Source organism: Vicugna pacos, chromosome 12, assembly GCF_048564905.1.
Source record: "Vicugna pacos chromosome 12, VicPac4, whole genome shotgun sequence".
Taxonomy (NCBI): domain Eukaryota; kingdom Metazoa; phylum Chordata; class Mammalia; order Artiodactyla; family Camelidae; genus Vicugna; species Vicugna pacos.
Window position 1 is genome coordinate 27,220,042 of NC_132998.1, and position 19,834 is coordinate 27,239,875.

Genomic DNA, 19,834 nt, shown 5'->3' on the forward strand with positions numbered 1-19,834 from the left:
AGTGAAACACAGGGGAAAACCACTTCATTTTAGAGTTGGGCAGCCCTGGGCTTAAATGCAACTTTGCAACTGACCAGCTCTGGTCAGGCACAAATTACTCAATCTTTCTGAGCCTTAGTTTCCTCATCTATGAAAGAAAGGGACAAGATTAACCTTGGAGGAATGTTGTGAAAAGCCAATGAGATAATAAATATAAAATTCAGGCAAATAATATGTGACCAAGATGAACACCACAGATTTGGTATTACACACTGGTAATAAGATAACTCAAAGTAAGTATTTCACAAATGGAGAATCATAAACTGCCAGAGCTGATTCAATTCTAAGGATATAGCCCATTTTACAGATGGGGAAAGCGTGATTTCGAGAGGTTATCAACCTTCCCAAAGTAACAAAGTAAGTTACCCGCTATATGCAAACCAGTTTCCTTCCTCTACCTTTTCAATACTATTATATGAAATTTAATTTTCAATGTGACTATATTCACAAAAAAATAAAAAATAAAAAATAAAAGGGAGAAGAGTTCCCTTCCATGGCAGAAAGTATTGCAGAATCCTCTTTTCTCTGGGATCACAAAGAAGTTATTGTCTACACAGTCACATTAGAATCTCATGATTTATTGTACACCTCATTTCCTCAGGGGAGCTGTGGCAGAGATGGCTAGCTGATCACAAAAGGTCCGCACTCCCTATCTGCAGTGTGGATTTGTGGCTGGGCAATGTGTTTCCGGACAGCAAACAGTCTAGGTGGGATCATGAGACTAGGTATAGCCAATGGAATGTCACTTCTGGGCCAAGGTTGTTTATTAAGCACTGGGTATGCCTTCCCCATGATCTCTTTCCCATTCACCTGCTGAATGTAAAGGACTCCAAGGACCTGGGCAAGGGTGGAGTCAGGGAAGACAAGGAGCCTGGGTCCCTGAACAACTCATGAAAGGCTGCCTGACCAAGAATCCCTGACTCAGACTTTTATATGAGTGAGAAACAAACTGTTATTGGTTAAAGCACTGAGAATTCAGGGTTTACGTGTCATAGCAGCTAGCATTACTCTAACTAATAAAGACATCTTCCTGGATCCTTGACTAGATTAGGTCCCCTGATGGAGGCTCCATTCATCCCTTCATATTCCCCTTTGATAGCACTTCATCACAACTGTAATTCCTTGTTCAAGGGCTATCTCGCCATTAGACTATAAACTCTCTGGGGTCAGAGACTGTATCTGCCTTTTTCATCACTGCGTCCCTAGGGCCCAGCACATGCCAACTAACAACCATGTTAAGTCATTCTATGTGAGAACTCCATGTACACAATAAATGATTGATTTGCCCCTTGCTTATTATTCCTGTACTTCCAAAAAAATGCACTCACCTCAGCACCTCCACAACATTGCCAGTGGCCTTTAACGCTCTGATATCATCATCTCTCACAGGAGCACAAAGCTTTCCCATAGTACTGATGACATAGTTGGAAAGGCCTTGGATGTCGACAGTACTGTGTTCAGCCTGCTGCCTAATGAGGTCTGTGTCCAAAACTTCACAGATCTGGTTGCGTAGCCGGTTGCCACCAGGAGTCAGAAAAGAGAGAAGGATCTACACAGGGGAAGGAAAGAATCAATGACAGCATCATTAATGAATAAAGGTTATCACTTTCTATTTCAATGTCTAGATGACCAAGCGCCCTGTCCATATTTTAATACCCTGGATGCCACAAAAGTTTGCACAGGCTGTGTGGTGGATCAGAGGAGCACTCCAGTGTCCTGACTCTAAAAAAAAAAAGCTCTATCTTCTGAATTAAAGCACCCCCTACCTGCCCCACCATGGGAACTTACAAAGGCTATCAGGATAAAAATAACTGGCAAAGAAGCAATATTATTGAAAGAAATTCAAAAAGTTTACAGGTAAACTATGCAAGGAAAGAACAAGTTGCAGATCATGGCTCCAAAGAACCCTTCGCAGAAGGGCAAACAGTAACACACCCATGGGCTCCAATAGTAAAATATATGATATTTAAATATATCATATATTATATAAGCAACTTATATTGAGTATTCACTACACAGCAGGCACTATACTTATATACACAGCATGTGGTTAGGAGCACAGGCTCTGAGCCTGAGAGCCAGGGTTCAAACCCCTCAAAGCTGTGTGACCCTGGATGAGTCAGGGAATTTCGTTTCTTTATATAAAATAATAACAGGCATAATTACCTCACAGCATTGTAAGGATAAATGAATAATCTAGTGCTTGGAATAGAGCAAGTGTCCTGTAAATGTTAGCTATAACTGTTATCTGATACAATTCTTACAACTACTCAGGAAACAGAGACTTAAAGGGAGACAGAGCCTGTCACTAAACCAGGTCTAGCTAACTCGAGAGTCTGTGCTCTGAAGCACCACAACCACTGCCCTACCTGCTAAGCATTGGCCTCCTGTTTTCCCAGCCTCCACCTGGCTCCAGAAGGTGCAGGAAAAAAAAACCCTTCCAGTGACTGAACTGGCTCTGTTTTTCAAAAAGAGTCTCCAATACTCTTTGGAAGACATGAAAACAGTCTTTGGGGGGAAAATCATTAATTAACACAGACAACATCAACTTGCCTCCCTGATTTCTTCAAACAGTTTGATGGCATGTTCATACTCGGGAGGCTCAGCATTCAGCTCTGACTCCAAGACGTCCCAGAAGGCCTGGTGGACAATGTGCCTTACTCGACCTGCCAAACTATAGAAATGAAATGGATTGTTTTTTTAAAATAAGAACTATTTTTCCTGATTATAAAAGAAATATGCCAATGGTAGAAATCTTAGAAAACACAGAAATCCAGAATAAAGATTGCTCATAATCCCCTTATTAATCTTTTGACATATCTGACATATGTTCAGTGAAGGAACTGTTTTACTACAACTGTTTTAATACTGGGTCTGTACAATATTATTTATTTATTGCACTTAATATTCTGTCTTAAGTGTTTCCCCTAGATTTTTAAAATGCTTCCTTCCTATAGCTTTCAGTAAGCTTATAAAATTCTGTCCTAAGAAGATACTGTAATTTACTAGCTACTCTTATACACAGATCTTTAGACTTGTTCTAGATCTGGGGATGAGATGACAGTTGCTCTTTCCTTAACAGCTGAAGTTTCGTGGCATGGAATAGAACAGATTGGCCCCAAGGAGACATGCATTTGAATGCCTGCCAACTTCAACTTAGATGTCCCATTTAAAGTTAGCCAGACCAAACTGCTGAAAGAGGAGACTTCCTAGGAAAGGCTCACAATAGAATAGGTGGCCATCCTGCTTTATTCTGCATGTCAATGTCCTAAAGTAGGTGCACATCAAAACACATAGCCCTACTGAACTCCCACAGCATTTTGTAACAGTTTTTGGAAAAGCACATATTTCTTTGAACTGTAATTACTTACAAGTCTCTATTCCCCACAGGGATATATGCCTCTCCCAGGTAGAGGCCACAACTTCTAGGGACTTGCCACTGTACCTAACACAGCACTGGCATTTACTGAATGTTCACTGAATATTTAGGTGAATGAATGAATAATTTGCTGGTTAAACATTATCTCCTAATTTTTCTTTTTAAAGTATAAATAGCTAAGTATACACTAACACTGTAAGAAGTGAAATTAGCTTTCTGAGGAGACTGAGTTAAAATTGTTTATATAACTGCAAACACTATATTATACTCAGCTACTTCACATATTAAAACTTATTCTAGCTGCCTGACTAGATTTATTCAACATAAATGCCATGTCCAATGTTTTAGACTCTCTTGAGCAATTATAGAACAATTAGAAAGGCAGACATCGCTGGGATGGATTGTTGTTCTCGACTTCACAAGCCTCATGTACCTGGCTAGAATGGACCAACCAGGAATGAGCTAAAACAACTTTATAGCTCCTTGAGGGATGTGAGGGTTTAAGTTTTGCAAAAGGCTACCAGGTACTTTTTAGCTCTTTAATTTTGGGAGGCAGAAGAGGTGGGGAGGGAGGGGTGGAGATGAGATCAATCAAATCATTTATAAGCATTCCTACTGGGTATCAGAAATCTGACTTAATTTATCAAGTGTTTGCCCCCAAGAAAATATTTAGTAAAATATGAGAGTTAGCCATAATTTACAAAGTAACAACCTGGCCATTGTGGAGAATCATTAGAAAAAGCAACAGCTAATGATATGCTATTTCACTTTTAAACAAAGGTAGTATGTCCCAACTCTGCATGTTGTTTCCCTTGCTCACATTTTCTAGCCGTAGCATTATACGAAGAGAAGGGGAATTCACACCTTCCAGAGTATCAGAGTACTTACATGCAAGGCACTTGTATGCCCAGAAGCATGCATATGAAGTGAGTATTGTGGTCCCCCTCTCATACCTGGTGAATGTGAGGCTCAGATACGGTCTTAGCAGAGCCAGGATTCAAACCCCAATGTGTCTCTGATCCTAGAAGGCCTTCGCTAGGCCTGTATTTGCAACTTTTAAATTGAAAGCACAAATACTCCCAAAGTGTCTTCTGCTGTACTTCATACAACATTCTAATTTTAACTTCAAAAATTCATTTTTATCAGTCTGTCAATAAATGTTTATTTAACATTCAATATGTGGTGGGCCCTATTTTAGATGCTGAGGTGTAGTGAAAAGAAGGTCTCTGCTCTCAAAAAGCTTGTATTTTAGCAGGGACAGAAAGACAAAAAACACATTAAAAGTGAGTAAGACAATTTCAGAGCCAAGAGGAAGACAGAGGAAGACAATGTGGTAGTTAGTGATGAAGAGGGTGCCCACCTGACTGGGTGGTTGAAGAAAGCTTCTCTAAGACAGTGAGCTTTGAGCTGAGACTTGAATGGGGAAAAGGAAGCAGCTGGTGAAGATCTACGAGCAGAACACTGAAAAAGAAGGCAGAAGGACAAAGTCCCCGGGGCAGGATGAAGCTGGTGAACTCCCAGATCAGCAAGGAAGCCAGTGTGGCTGAAGCACAACAAGCAGGAGGGAAAGGAGTGAGAGACTCGGTCAGCAAAGGGGGCTGGTCATACTGAAGAGTTTTTGAGTTTTTATTCTAAGTGTAAAAGAATCACTGAAGGGTTTTAAGCAAAGACATGATCTAATCTGATTTACCTTTTAGAAAGATCACTATGGTTACCCGTGGAGGATGGAGTATGGGGAGCTAACGATGGAGACTGGGCAACCAGTTAGAACTGAAAGAGTCTAAGTCAGAGATGACAGTGGCCTGGCCTGGGGGTGCAGCAGCAGAGCTGGTATGGAGGATCATGGTGAAATGCAGTCACCACAGAAAACCAAACAGATACACCTACTCTGGCCAGTGATTTAAAAAAAAAAAAAAACAGTTATGACTATTATGAACAACACCTCCAGGAGCAGGAGGACCATGAGCCACATTTTAAAGAAGGAAAATTATTATGTTTATTATTTTCCAGTTTAAAACAAACAATAAAGTTCTGAATGGAATCAAATGCTATATGTTGTCTTGGTTGATAGATTTATACATGGCACTGTGAGGCTGAAGATTCAGTGCTGTTATCCAAGAGCGAACTTTGCCTCTAAAGATGATTTACCTGCAGTAATGGCTGCAAGCCTTTTCTCCTCTTTGTCCCAGGGGATTTGTGAGCCACTGAAGCCAGAAAGACCGAGGTAGGGTACAAGGGCATGGCTCTACCTAGAGGTTCTTTGCGGCGGTGAGGTTAACCAGGGGTGCTGTGGCTCCTACCTCAGAGGCTTCTGGATCACCTACTCTTAGCACTTTGCAGTTCAGCTGCACTCATTTATCTTTCACAACCTGAGTATCAGTTTTTAATAAGTCAGTCTACAAATATTTCTTGAGCATGTCCTACATGTTAGGCACTCTGCTTGGTAACAGGGACACAGCAAACAATATGGACACAGTTTCTCCACTAATGGTGCTTTTGGTTAAGTGGTAAAGACAAGACACTGAACATAAAATTATAAGACATCTTAACAAGGGGGGAGATAGGGGACTATCACAGTCTTTAGAAGGGGATTTAATGTAGTCTAGTGGGCTCAGGAATGTCAGGAAAAGCTTCCCTCAGAAGTGGCATATAAGCTGAATTCAAAAGATTATGAGTAACATATATTCTAGAGGAATGGTTTTAAAAACAAATATAAGAACTTATTAGAAAACTAACTTAATACACTCTCTATATACTCTTAATACTACTTACTCCCAGTGGATATTATATGAGACCTTCAAGGAATCAGTGTGAATATTTGTGTTCACTGTATACACACAGACACACACACACACACACACACACACACACAGCGTCTGCAGCATAGTTTATGAACAACAGATGCCTCAGGGTTACCTGCTCTCAGGGAGGGCATCTTGTTTCAATTGGAAGTTCTCATTTACAGCAATTTCATGGGCAAGAGTCATGTTTGATAAGTTCTTTGTTGCAGCCATCACTTCGTCAAATGTTACCACCCTGGGAGGGCTTGTTGCTGAAACGAAAACAAAAACTAGTTAAGCTGTGGAAGAGAAGCTGTCATCCAATGAATTCTCCTCATGCAGACAAGGTTTAAGTTAAGCCATTATATATTCTCAGGATTTTACAAGTAAGAAGAATGTAAAAATCTGTGGATTCCCCTAATTAATACTTAATACTTCAAAAATTTAAGAACTCCTTTGATAGCTTCAGTTACTGTACTGATAATAAATTCTCAAATGTTTTTTAAAAAACTTTATTAATATAGGCTATTATGTTACTTTTAAAAATTAAATGACCTCATTCTTTAGTGCCCATTGATATCTGCATTTATTACATGAACTACATAGGAAATTGATGACTACTTTTTTTTTAATTTAAGTATAGTCAGTTTACAATGTTGTATCAATTTCTGGTGTACAGCATAGTGTTTCATATATATACATACATGTATTCCTTTTCATATTCTTTTTCATTATAGGTTACTACAAGATATTGAATATAGTTCCCTGTGCTGTACAGTAGAAACTTGTTATCTATTTTATATATAGTAGTTAGTATCTGCAAATCTCGAACTCCCAATTTATCCCTTCCCACCCATTTCCCTCTCTGGTAACCATAAGCTTATTTTCTATGTCTGTGAGTCTGTTTCTGCTTTGTAAATAAGTTCATTTGTGTCTTTTTTTTTTTTGATTCCACATATAAGTGATAACAGATGGTATTTTTCTTTCTCTTTCTGGCTTACTTCACTTAGTATGATGATCTCCAGGTCCATATATGCTGCTGCAAATGGCATTATTTTATTCTTTTTTATGGCTGAGTCATATTCCATAATATATATATATATGACTACTTTTTATTCTCTAATTCATAACTCTCATTAATTTAAGCATATTCAATATGAAATAATTGATTTAAAAACAACCCCATAACTTCTAAAACTATAGGCAGTATAGCATAAGGCTTAGGTTCAATTCTAAGGTTTGCTGGTTGGTAGTTACCATTTGACTTCACTGAAGCATAACTTACCTCCTCATAGGGCTGTCCTGAAGTGATTAAACAAGGTAATTTAAGTAAAAAAGAACATGGTAAGAACTCAATAAATTAAAATAAGATAAATCTGGTAAGCTGGATCATCTACTTCTCAGCAGGAAGTAGTGAATAAAGAATTATTCCAGTTATTTGTGAAGATTATTCAAAAATTATTCTAATAAATCATGTCTTTGAAACCACTGTTGGAACTCTCAGCTTCTGTTCACTAAAAATCATTATCTCAAACAACAGTACTGACTGGCAATACTTTGCTATCTAAAGCAATTCTAGAAAGAAGAGGAGGGGGAGGAGGGAATTATGATATACAATTAGCAAAACCTTCTTCAGGACGCCTAGGGACCCTGCTAGAGGCATCAATCCATTTGTAGCATAAAGAGTGAGAAAAAGCACTGAAATCTGGGTGGCTGCTAATAAATTCTTTTGCCAATTCTTTGTCCCATTATGGTTCTCCTTAGAAATGTCTGTATCCTTTGGTCCAGCAATCCAATTATATCCAAAGGAATTCCTAGAAAGGCTTTATGTACCAAGATGTTCACAAAGCACTATTTATAATGGCAAAAAAATGGAAATGAATTAAATGTCCAACGATATATCAGTGGTTAAATAAATTGATGGTATATTCACTTGATGAAAGTGGTAAGTAGTAATAAAAACAATGTTTTAAAAATACATTATCATGAGCAAATGTTTTAGTTAGAACAGTGAAACAAGTCCACACACACATACACACACACATATATGTCTATGTGGCGAATGAAGATGTGACAGAGCACTGCCAGCTGTCATCTCTGGGTGACATTATAGGCAATATTTTCTTTTCTCTCTACTTATCTGGGGGCAGGTGGGCTCAACTATCCCCTGGAAAGGAGATTCTGGGCACATGAGATGATCAGATCTGAGCCCAGGAGCGTCCCGTTTTTTAATGAGAATGTACAAATTTAAAATAAATAAAAATGAACAACTTCTTTTTGAAGTGGGCATTTGATCACATTAAACATTAGTTGCTTCTTTCTGCATTGGTTTTGGCAGCTTAAAGGGTTATATTGCCTAATACGAAATGCCAATTAAAAAGCTAAGAAAAAAAAAGACAAACATCTGCTTCACACCTCTCTAGTTTCCACACACAAAAAAGGAAAAAGACGTCTCCCTTCACTGGGGCTACTCTTTTAATTCCTTCTCACACCCCTCGTGTAGTCATTCTCCTTGTGGGCACTTTTCTGGAGTGGTTTGCACAATAGATTTTGAAATCCACAGGAAATCCTTTAGACTATTTCACTTCCTGCCTGACCCTTGAGTTGTGGCAAGTTTCCTTCTATGTAAATCAGAAAGGAATAATTTGAATATATCCTTGAATGTGGCTCAAAAAATGATCTCATGGAGTAGCTTTCCACTATTTGAGAGATAAGACAGGTGGGGTTGGGAGAACTAATTCAGAGTCAAGGCAAAGCAGATCAGAGTGATGAAAATAAAAATGGATAGGTTGTAAAGTTTGGGTCTCTTTATTGCTGAGGGTGTGTACAAGATAGTTGCAGTGCCCTAGCAATGCTATTCCAGTACATCAAGAAAGGAGGGCAAGTCGGTACTTTGCTCTCACTCATTTCTGAGTTTTAAAATCCAACACATATGTCTAGAACCATTCCCACCACTCCCAGCCCCTGCTCCCTGTTGACTTACAAGCAGGAGAGCTGGATTTGCTGGAGGAGTCGCTTGTAAAGCTCTGCCTGGAGCACTCACAATCACTGAGTGAAGCCATGCTTTCGGAAAACCGGGAAGAGTCTGAATCGCTTGGCTGGTCCTCGCCCACACAGTGCTTCTCGCCATTGAAGGGCATCTTGTGTCACTGGAGTGTGGGGAAAGAGAGAGCACCTGCACAGACAAACAGACCCTGCGTCAGCATTCCACGGTACCTCCACCAGTGGTGCCCGTGCTTCTTCCAGCACTGACAGCCCTGTGGCATGTGTCACAGCACTGGAAAGGCCCCCAGAAGATGACTTCATCCTTTCCATGGCACCCCAGCCAGCTATGATGGGGCCTGCAAGACTGCCTTCCAGAAAGGGATTCCACAGCCATAGGTGTGTGCTCACACAGGAAATACCTAGTGTGAACAGGGAGCTGCTCTCAGCAATGATAGGTCATCAAAAACAGTGCACAGAACACACACGCTCTTCTCCTGGGGTCGCTAAAGCATGGGAGGGTAAGAGTAAGAGTGTAGAGTTCTGGGGTCAGACTACCTGGATTTTAGAAGCTTGTTCTGTCTTTTGCCATGTGACCTTGGAGAAGTCACTTATCTCCCTACCTCATCAGTAAAACTGGGCTGAAAGACTAACCTCATAAGGTTGCTTAAGGATGAAATACGATTAATCTTTATCCAAGTGCTTAACACAGCATTCAAATATCAGCTATTGTTATTGTCCCTCTGTCTTTGTTTTAAATAAAATACTTTTGAAATCATCTTTAGTTATCTGTGAGCCTCTTGGGGAAAGAGGAAGACTAATGAAAATCTCTGGCTGGCAAGTCTATAGGGTTTTCTTCTCCATTTTCCCATGAACTGCTATGCTATGAAGAGTAAGGCTTGATATTTGGTTGGTACTTGACAATTTACAAAGTACCCACGGCCACCCAATGAACAAACAGGCACAAAAGATCCTGATTCACAGGCTGGGAAAGAACAGACTCTGGAGACTTACTGTAAAACCAGTCCCTTGACTCTACATCCAGGGCTGTTTTGGGGACATCAGACTGCTTCTCAGGGAAGGGCAGTTGGGCCCAGACACCCCTGAAAAGGAGATCCAGGGCACATGGGATGCTCAGAACTGAGCGCAGGAACCTCAGCCAGGCCCATGAAGGGGCTGGCCCTGATATGAGTGTGGTGTTAGCTGACACTGAGGGGAAATCCGGGCCTGAGGAAAAAGGCACCTCAATTCCTGAACGGACAGTAATGATAGTAAGGGCTCACTGAGGCTCTTTAAACCTGAACTGGCCCATGCAATGAGGTGCTCAGATCTTTTAAAGCTGTCAGAATGTGAAACCGTAACTACCTGTAGACTGCCTGGAAATGCCTACACAGTTTCTCCAATGATTCCTTTCATATGTATTAAGTGCCTACTATGTACCAGGCACTGGGAAAAGTAATGGTGAAATTATGCAGGACCATCCTCTCGTGGCTTTCAAGATCAGTTGCCTAAAACTGTGTGTGAGATGCTGGAGGACAAGAAAAGGGAAGCCAAGGCATTGCTGAGGAACATGAGAAAGGAGCGGCAGGGTTAGGACCAAGGGGGATTGAGCTGAGAGAAATGATGGATTTTTTTTGTTTTTTTAATGGAGGTACTGGGGATTGAATCCAGGACCTCATTTGTACGTGCTAAGCATGTGCTCTATCACTGAGCTATTTCCCTTCCCTAAGAAATACTGCTATTTTTTTATCCCTTAGGTGATGACAGAAAAATGGATGAACCTGGGAAGGACTTATTAAAGGTGAAAATCCCAAAGGCATTTGCCCCTGGCCGCACCTAAACAACCTTCTCCAGTCCTGGCACTTGTAGAAATGCACACTTGCTCAGCACACCACTTTTGCAAACAGAAAATCACCAACTCTGAGGAGGTTATCCCTGCAGACCGAAGGGCATGGAATGAGGTGGAGCTGCCAGGAAGCCCCCACATAGACACATTTACCTTTTCCTAGAGTTCCCAAACCAACCACCTCGGATACAGGATATAAAAGGACCTGAACCATTGCATCCTCAGTGGTGAATTCACCTCCTTTACCCCAGGCAAACTATATTCTCCTAGAGCTTTAACTCCCAACTGCTGAAGGAGGTGAGGGTGGGGGTGGTGATAGAGGACAGAAGGAAAGAGTCTGCTTTAACCCTTTCACTTGCACCAAACCCCAAATCCCAAGTGAAGTGTGTGTCCTTTCCTCAAGCTTTCTCTGTCTCTTTGCCAACATTTTATTTCTCATTGATGGTATTTCTTGCAAATGCTACCTTCTCCAGGAAGCCTTCCCTCTACACGGTGGCCAGAGCTAAGGGCACTCTGTACACCTGCAGCACATCTCCTGTATCCGCACAATAACGCTTAGTCCCTTGTAGTTATTTTCCTCTCAAGGTTACTTCCAACTCTCCTTAACAAGGCAGGAACCATGTCTTGTCCACCATCAGTGTCAAGTATGCGACAAGTGTTCATTCGGTGTCAGCTGAATCGGAACCATTGAATCCCATTTAGTACAGCTGCAACCAGAACATTTACAAACTGATATCACCACACATTTACTGGCCTGGCACTGCCAAAGTCCGAGGCCTGCAGCAGAGAACCTACCACCTATATCTACCTTATTAGGCTTAAGACTCAATATTCCCTGGCCCTGTCATGCTCTTACTATTTCCACTTGATTATTTTTTCCAGTCATTCCACTGTAATAACTGTGCTATGTATGTTCTGCTCCCAATTTCTCTTCACTTTGGCTATTTTTCCAAGTAAAGGTGAATAAAAGCTTTTATCCATTGGAATTTATGAACTAGGTTAATAGCTATAACTGTCCATTTCATTTTCTACTCCAGCTGAACAGCACACTTTGCAGGTTTCTTAATTGTGTTTAACAAGGCAGCTAAGTACGAAGATTTAAAAAATAAAAAGCTCTAGGTTAGGAGGTAGAGGTCCAGGTGTGAGGCCCAGTCTATTGTTGATTTGCCGCATGACTTTATCACATCTGCTCTCTTCACCTCATTTTTCTGAGGGGGGCGGGCAGTGGGCCAGCTATCAGGTGCCTTTTAGTGAGGAATTGGTAAAATGCAATAAACCCAAATTTCCATGAGGCATCACTAGAAGTTCTGAGAAATTAAATGTGCTCATGGCAGACATGCTTAATAACATGCGCAACTACGCTTTCTTCCAACAGTCTACTAGAGGGAGAGCTTCTTGTAGAGGGGATGTAACAGAAAATTTAAAAGCTTCAAAATGTTTAGAAATTCTTGTTTAGTTGGTAGAAGCCTTCATATCACAACTGGGTTTTAGTGGATCCAAGCAGAAACTTTTGTTTGAGGCTAAAATGCCCACTATTACTCTATCAAGAAATTGCCTGCTTCCTCATATTAATAGTACCTAACTCATAGGGTTGGTGTAAGATTTTATTCAGTCAATATATGTAGAGTGCTTGGAATAGTGTCTGACAGAGTGAACAGGACACAGATGTTTGCTATTGTTAGTATTATTTGCTTTTATAGTTGTTATCATCATTATTTTAGGCATTAAACTCTGAAAGGAAAAATAATTTTATTCCATGATGATAAAAGCATGTTTTCCTACAGACAACAAAGACAGGCAGTTAATCTAAGACAGAAGTCTTGCATTCGTTTGAATTACAAAAATCAAAAGTAACATTGTAAACTGACTATAACTCAATTAAATAAAAAGCAAATGGCTCATCATGGTGTAAGTGGTCTTTTGGAAGTTCATTCACACTTGCTCTTACCTTTCTTGGTCTTGGGTTTCCATATAGGTCATCTTGGGACAAAGCTACTTGACTGAAAGGCTCGAGGGTAATTAGACTGCTTTTAAAGCTATTTTGGATTCTCTCAGAATAGTAATAATGAAAACAGGTTGTTTCTTTAAGAAAGGTAATGCTTCTCATACCGACAAACTTAGATCTACTTAACCTTCATCATTGCAACTCACCAACCAACCGAACAACTTCTCAGGAACACTGCATCTCATCCTGCCTGGGAGGATTTATTCACTGGCCAAAGGTAAAGTCAATTTGAAGACAGACACTAACTCCAAAAAAAGCCTCCAACACTATAGTGTGTCACTATTCAAAAAGAATAATCGGTTTTCATTGTACTATTCCACATTTTATAATGTTAATGGCAATATTATATCATTCCTTCCAACAACAATAATTGAGAGAAAGCAGGCACTTAAATATTTACTGTTGAATGAATGGATGAATGAATGGCAGTACGACCACTAACATTTTAGAGTGGAGGGGGCAAGTACAGAGACCTGAAGGAGATAGTCCTCTGTTTCACCACAGCTGGAGGGGAGATCAGTTTTTAAGTTGTCAGTGAATCCTCAGTCTTCGTCCAGATTACTTTACTTCCTTATTTCCTTTCTGCAGCAGACTCTATCTGGAGATGATCCTGTGCTGGTTCAGGATTGCGAAGATCCACCAGTGACAATGCACATGGCACAGAAGCAGTAAGAGCACTGGCTCTGGAGCCAGGTGGACTGGTTCTTGATCCCGACTCTCGGTATTTACTGACTGGAGACAGGAAACTTAACCATTTACAAAATGGGAACAACAGTAGTATCTACCTCTAGAATTGTTGTGAAGAATAATTGAAATAGTCTATGTCAAATATTCAGCTCCTCATAGGTCCTTAATAGATATCAACTATTATTTTATTCTTATTAGAATAAATTATGAATTTTAAAAGTGTCAATGTCATAAAAAACAAAGAAAGGCTAAGGCTATGTTCCAGATGAAAGGAGACTTGATACCTGAGTGCAAGAGATGATCCTAAATTGGATCCCATACAGGAAGAGGGGAAAATGCTATAAACGGACACTTTTGGGCCACTTGACAACATGGTTACAATACATGAATCTACTGTCTGTATTACAATGTTAAATTTACTGAAGTTGATAAATGTACTGTGATTATGCATTTAGGAATAAAGGCCTGTAATATATAAAACTTTCTATCCAATGATTCAAATGAGAGAGAAAAAGAGAAAACAATAAAGCTTATGGAGCAAAATGTTAACAGGTGAGTATGAGTCGAAGGTAGACATAGAGAGTTCTTGGTACCATTCTTGCAACTTTTTCTGTAAGTTTGAAATTATTTCCAAGCAAAAGGTTAAAAGAGAGGAAGAAGTACTGAACCAAAAGCTCAAGCCTAATTCAGAACAGCCCAGTCCCCTGCAGTTTTTAGGTCCTGATTGTTCCCACCACTGCAACAGCTTAGATACCACTCTATTATGAAAGGTCTTCCAGACAATCAGACTCATCCCAGTGTCCTTCTTGAACAGTGCCTAGTGAATAAAACAGGAAATCTTCCAGAAATCTTCCAGAGCCCTTCCTTCAGAAGAGGTGGCAGAAATCATCCCTTTCAAGAGTTCTTCTCCAGGTGGGTTCCGTTTTCCCAAGAAGTCTCTTGGCAGTGGTTTATAATCCTTCTGTGATTGGGACCCTGCCCATTTCATCCTGTACCATACTCCCACTAACCCTTAGTGCTCCAGACACAATGGCCTTCTTTGGGTTCCTCAGACATACTAAACTTCCTCCTTTGGAGCGCTTACACCTGCTATTCTCTCCCAGTGGGATGTTCTACTCCCTGATCTCTGTGTGGCTGGATCCCTGTCATCATTCAGATTTGAAAGCAGACATTACAACTTCTAAGTGAACTTCCTTGACATCCTCACTCATTCTATTTAAGTTAGTCATCTCAGAACACTGCCTGGAATAGAAGGGGAGCTCAAGGAGCATCACTGATGAACAAATTAAGCCACACTATTCACAAGACAACTTGGGCTGCCCTTCTCTGCCTCACTCACACTGCTCATATTTGTATTATGCAGTCACTTAAAGTACAATAGCTGTCTGCAAATCTGCCTCCCCACTAAATTTTAAGCTCCTTGAGGGAAGAAGCTATGTCTCCCTTGTCCAATTTCCAGTGCCTATCTCAACAAATTTCCAAGGCATCCATAATTCAAATTAGCAAAGACTCACAATCCTAGAGCTTAAAAAAGCTTTTACATTGTGCCTTTCCACCCTCCTAATGTTAACTGATAGTAAATAATAACAATTGAAGCTAATAGTTATTACTTACTATGACTTGGCCCCTATGATATCAGCGCTTAAAATGTATTATCTCCTTGAATCCTCATTATAACCTTGTTAGCTAAGTTATCATTATCTCTGTTTTATATATAAGAACCTAGGGCACAGACAGGTTAAATTATTTGCTTGAGGGTTCACGGCAGTGGCAGACGCACAACTCAAATCCAAAAGTTTGTGCTGTTTACCACTCTAGGACAGCTGGAGAAAATCTGGTGTATCACTCATTCTTTTCACTCCCACTCTGCCAAATCGATCTACCCATCACCACGTGAACACTTGCATATGTGGTAGCAAGCTGACCTTACCCCTGGGGTGGCTGCTCAAGAGCTAAACCATAAAGGGCATCACTGAAAGAGTCTACTGTCCAAAATCATTCTCAATTACCCTGCTAGAGTGAAAATCCCCCATCAGGGAGCCATTCTTTATGCACTGCAAAATCCCTCCTTAAAATCCAAATATTATCAAAAGGGTTATTTGCTTACAGCTAGTATGAGTCAAAAGCATTTTGAAGTGAATTCAGTTTATCCAGCAGGGCCCTGAGGAATGGAACCCATCCAATTCAGGTTAAATCATGGAAAAGAGAAAATTTCAAGAAACATCTAGTGGGCATCAGCCTTCAAGACCAGATCAAGGTCAGGTGCAAGGGCAAGTATTCACATACTTGTAGTAAAGGGCAGGGGAGTAAGACTGGGCTCTGAAGGAAAAAAACTGCAGATGACATGGAAAATCTTCATCTTCTGCAAAATACTGCTTTAGAACGAGTCCTAAACAGCAGCACTAAAAAGCTATTCACACACAGCAAAGCAAAAACCACAAAGCAGGGAGGAAGGTGCCTGCTCCATTCAGCTAGAGAATACCGGTCTTCATCAAATTAGAGCCAACAAAGAGCTAGATAAAAGCCAACAAAGCCAGCCATTGTCTAAAAAAGCAGATGTTTACGCTACACAAAACATTACAGCATCAGGGAGAAGGATTTCTAGGCACTTTTCACACTAGAAAACACTTCTCCTCCCACCCCTGGCTGGCCTGTTTTAGTACCTGTTTCCCCTTCTGGGCCCTCAACCCCCCAACAAAACGGCACTGAAGCTGCTTCCATACATGACTGGGTATCTTCAGCCTTGGGCCGCTTCAAGTCAGGCAATCTCCATGGGCTGCCAGACTGATGTATGAAATCCCTGGAGGCAAGAGGAAATGACAGGCAGGGTGCCTCCTAAAGAGGGAACCACTGCCATAACCTCATTAAGTTTGGTAGGTAGGACAGAGCAAGGTCTCTGACTGGGCTGGAGGCCATGGGACCACGGGAATCACCGGCCTAGGGGCCCAGTGGAGACAAGGACAACTTGGCTAGTTTCTTCAAGGTGAAAGTAACAGGACAACCATCGAGGACAATATTTCCCCTTTGAGTAAGACTCTTCACGCCTGTTACCACATTTCCATCCTCACCTGTGCTCTATCAAACACCTCTCTTTATCTGGACTAGATTTTTGCATTTAAAATACATTTATTATGAAAAGAAACTTTATATCATTGTGAAATCGCTCGGTATGATGGAACAGTTTTTCTTAATACTAAGGAAAACAACCATATTCGTCCACGTGCCACCTCAAATCATCGTTGTTACCTCAAGTGGTGCCACCCAGAGGGGCAGCTGTGGGAAGCACAAGCCATCCCTGAGAGCCCTGGGGTCTGAGCCCGGGCCTGACGGGCATTTCCCGCCTCTTCCGCGTTTGAGGGGGCGGTCAAGGGGACGGGTTGGGAGTCTGCATACCCCTCGCCCACGTCCTCCGGCCGCCCCTCCCCTCCAGCGGCACGTTTCCTGTCAAAACAAACCCTTGGGGAAGGAGACGGCGGAGGCTTAGCCGTACCGAGGAAACCCCGGCAACAAACCCCAAACACACGCTTGGAGCCCCGCCCGGCCCCCAACCGCAGCTCAGTTCGCCCACCACAGCCGGCCCAGATCGCAGGCGACAGGGTGCCCCCTCCCGGAGCCCGGATGGTGGGAAGCCGCCTGCGGCGCGCTCGCTGGCACGGTCCCAATGCGATGTAAACAGAGGCCAAGCGGCCCCGACCGCGGCGCCTCCAGGGCCCATAGCGCGACACCACGCCAACACTGGCCGTGGCCACTAGGTGCCCGCGCCCCGCTCCCACGCGGGACGGCGGTTCGAGGTCAAACAAGGGGATGTAGGGGGGCGGGGTAGGGAGCAAGAAGCGGGGCTTTACAGCCCCTCGCCCCAGCGTCCCAGGACGGAGCTCTGAGATGGGGTCGGGGAGGCCCTCGGGTTGCCCTGGGGCGAGACGTCTCCCTTCGCTGGCCTGGGCTCATTACCTCAGAGCCGGTGGCCCCCTCCCCTGGGATGGTACACACCGGGTCCGGCGCGGAGACAGGCGGAGGAGAAAGGCGACTGAGTGACCCCGGGTCAGGGGTCTCTGAGTGTCCCCTCACCGAACAGGGCACAAACACCTCAGAAACTCACGAGTCCAACAGCCCTCAGCCTCCCCGGTCCCCTACGCGGCATTTAAAGGGGCGGGAGGGACTCCAGGGAGGCATCCACGGCGTGGCCACCCCGTAACGGGAGAGCGGGGGAAAGACAGTAATCGGGATAGGGGGAAGTCTCGGGCACTTCAGTTTCGACAGCAGAGTTCTGACAGACCTGACCTAATACAGGCAATTTACCTCAGTGTTCGGATGAAAGAGGCCAAGACGAGCTTGGATTAGGGGTGTTTGGGATGCGAGCTGAACGGTGCCCCCCCCGTAGGCTGCGATGGTTCAGTCCGAGAACTGCTAGGGGCGGGGAGAGAAGTGTTTACGGAACTGGGGCAGCGGTGCCTTCCCAAGCCCCGGGTGTTGGAGGCGGGGCCTGTCGGGGCGCTAGGAGCGGGGCGAAGCTGCTTGGTGATTCTCCTGTGGAGCGCTGGACTGACACCTCTGGGCTCCCGGGGCGCACCACCTTAGACAATGCTGCAAGCTCCCCGGCCGCGAGTGGAACTTTTACTGCCCTAACACCCCTCATCTAGACCGGGCGATCCAAATTGAGTGCCCTCTATCACACCGTCTACACAGAGACCACCCAACCCACAACGGGACAAGTGCCTGCCCACGCACGTCTGCCACCAACTTGTCACTTATGTTTATGTCTGCACCTCCACAGAAACAGGAGCCCAGATTTGCTTATGGCTGGACAGAGCGATTATCTCCTGGGATTCACCCACTCAGGATCTCTGAAGACAAACTTCGTGAGCATGCAAAAGATAAAGCGTCTTACTTCCCCTAGGGTTCAAGGCAGCACCTATCTCTGAGAGAAGTTTCGACAGAGGTTAATGTAATAAGCAGTCCCAGAGGACCTCTGTGCGGTCAGGCCTACTGTTCAGCCCTGTTGTGGGTGTGCTTTGGGATGTACATAAACACCCGTCCCCCTACCGCAAACATGAAAACCCCTGTATCTTCTGCTGGGTGTAAATTGATGTTATTTGGGAGATAGTTTCTTGTGAGAATGTAAGTGACTTTTGTATAGGCTCGAGTATTTCCATTTAGTTTTGAAATCATGTCTGGATTGTGGAGGCAAAATTGGTTGTAGGAAAAAAACAAACAAACCAGGAACATTTTAAGGGTGGGTAGAAAGTCAGTTAACCTAGGTGGAATCATTCAGTTTTACAACAGGGGCTCCGCTTGCGTTCAAACCCTGGCTCTGACATTTACTGCTATGAGATCTTGGTCAATGGGAATAACATGATAACTATCTCAAGGGGTTATTGTGAGGACGAAATGAGATAAAGCATGTGAAGTGCTTAGAGTTGTACACAGTAAGCAATCAGTGTTAGTTGAAACTATTTTGGCAAACCCCTCTGAACAACCTTAACTAGTGATATTTATTAATTTGTATTTGTGTCTTCTTATGCCACTCTCTCCTCCTTTCTCCTAAAATACACAACTTGACACAAATCAAGAGATTAAAGAGAAAATGCTATGGCCACCCATGTTCTTTCCTATGAACCTTGTTTATGTCATTTGATGGAATTAGCAGTCAGGTTGACAGAAGCCTCTAATTTCAATTCTTGCCAAAGAACAAACACCACATAACTGCCATCACCACGCTAAAAACTCTACAATAGAAAGATTAACTAAAAATATCCATCAAACTTCTGAACACTGTGACAATGACATATTGTGGCTTTGTTTCCTTTGTTGGCTTTGTAGGAGTTTGTTAAGTATTGTTTTGCTGTATTACATAATGTGAAGCAGGTAAGCATGAGTCAGGAGAGTTGTCCAGTTTACCTGGGTCACCAGCTGCCTGACCCTGGGCATGGCACTTTTTTAAAGCTCAAATAGGTATCTCTCAAAGCTACAAGGAAGCAATTTTTGTCAAAGCAGGTGAGTCAAGTTTCAGCATGTGCTGAGGTGAGAACCTTGAAGGGGAAGAGGAAGGGTAACATCAGAGACCCTTGCCAGAGAAAGAAAATACCCTGGAAAAACAATCTTCTATTACATCAACA

The 19,834-nt window shown here is 42.5% G+C and overlaps 1 protein-coding gene across 3 annotated transcripts in view; it reads right to left on the minus strand.

Moving 5' to 3' along the window:
• The window catches only part of TCP11L2 (t-complex 11 like 2), a 41,079-nt gene that overhangs the window by 19,485 nt on the left and 1,760 nt on the right, over positions 1-19,834 (minus strand). Inside the window, exons 1-5 of one of the 3 annotated variants that reach the window (XM_015240628.3) lie at positions 17,670-17,879; positions 9,182-9,373; positions 6,335-6,470; positions 2,593-2,713; positions 1,368-1,588 (exon numbers count right to left, since the gene is read on the minus strand). In XM_015240628.3, coding sequence (XP_015096114.1) covers positions 1,368-1,588; positions 2,593-2,713; positions 6,335-6,470; positions 9,182-9,338 — 635 coding nt within the window. In that variant the 5' untranslated portion in view covers positions 9,339-9,373; positions 17,670-17,879. Of the gene's footprint in view, positions 1-1,367; positions 1,589-2,592; positions 2,714-6,334; positions 6,471-9,181; positions 9,374-17,669; positions 17,880-19,834 lie in introns of those variants that run through there. The other 2 variants (XM_006205873.4, XM_015240630.3) reach the window with 2 other exon arrangements.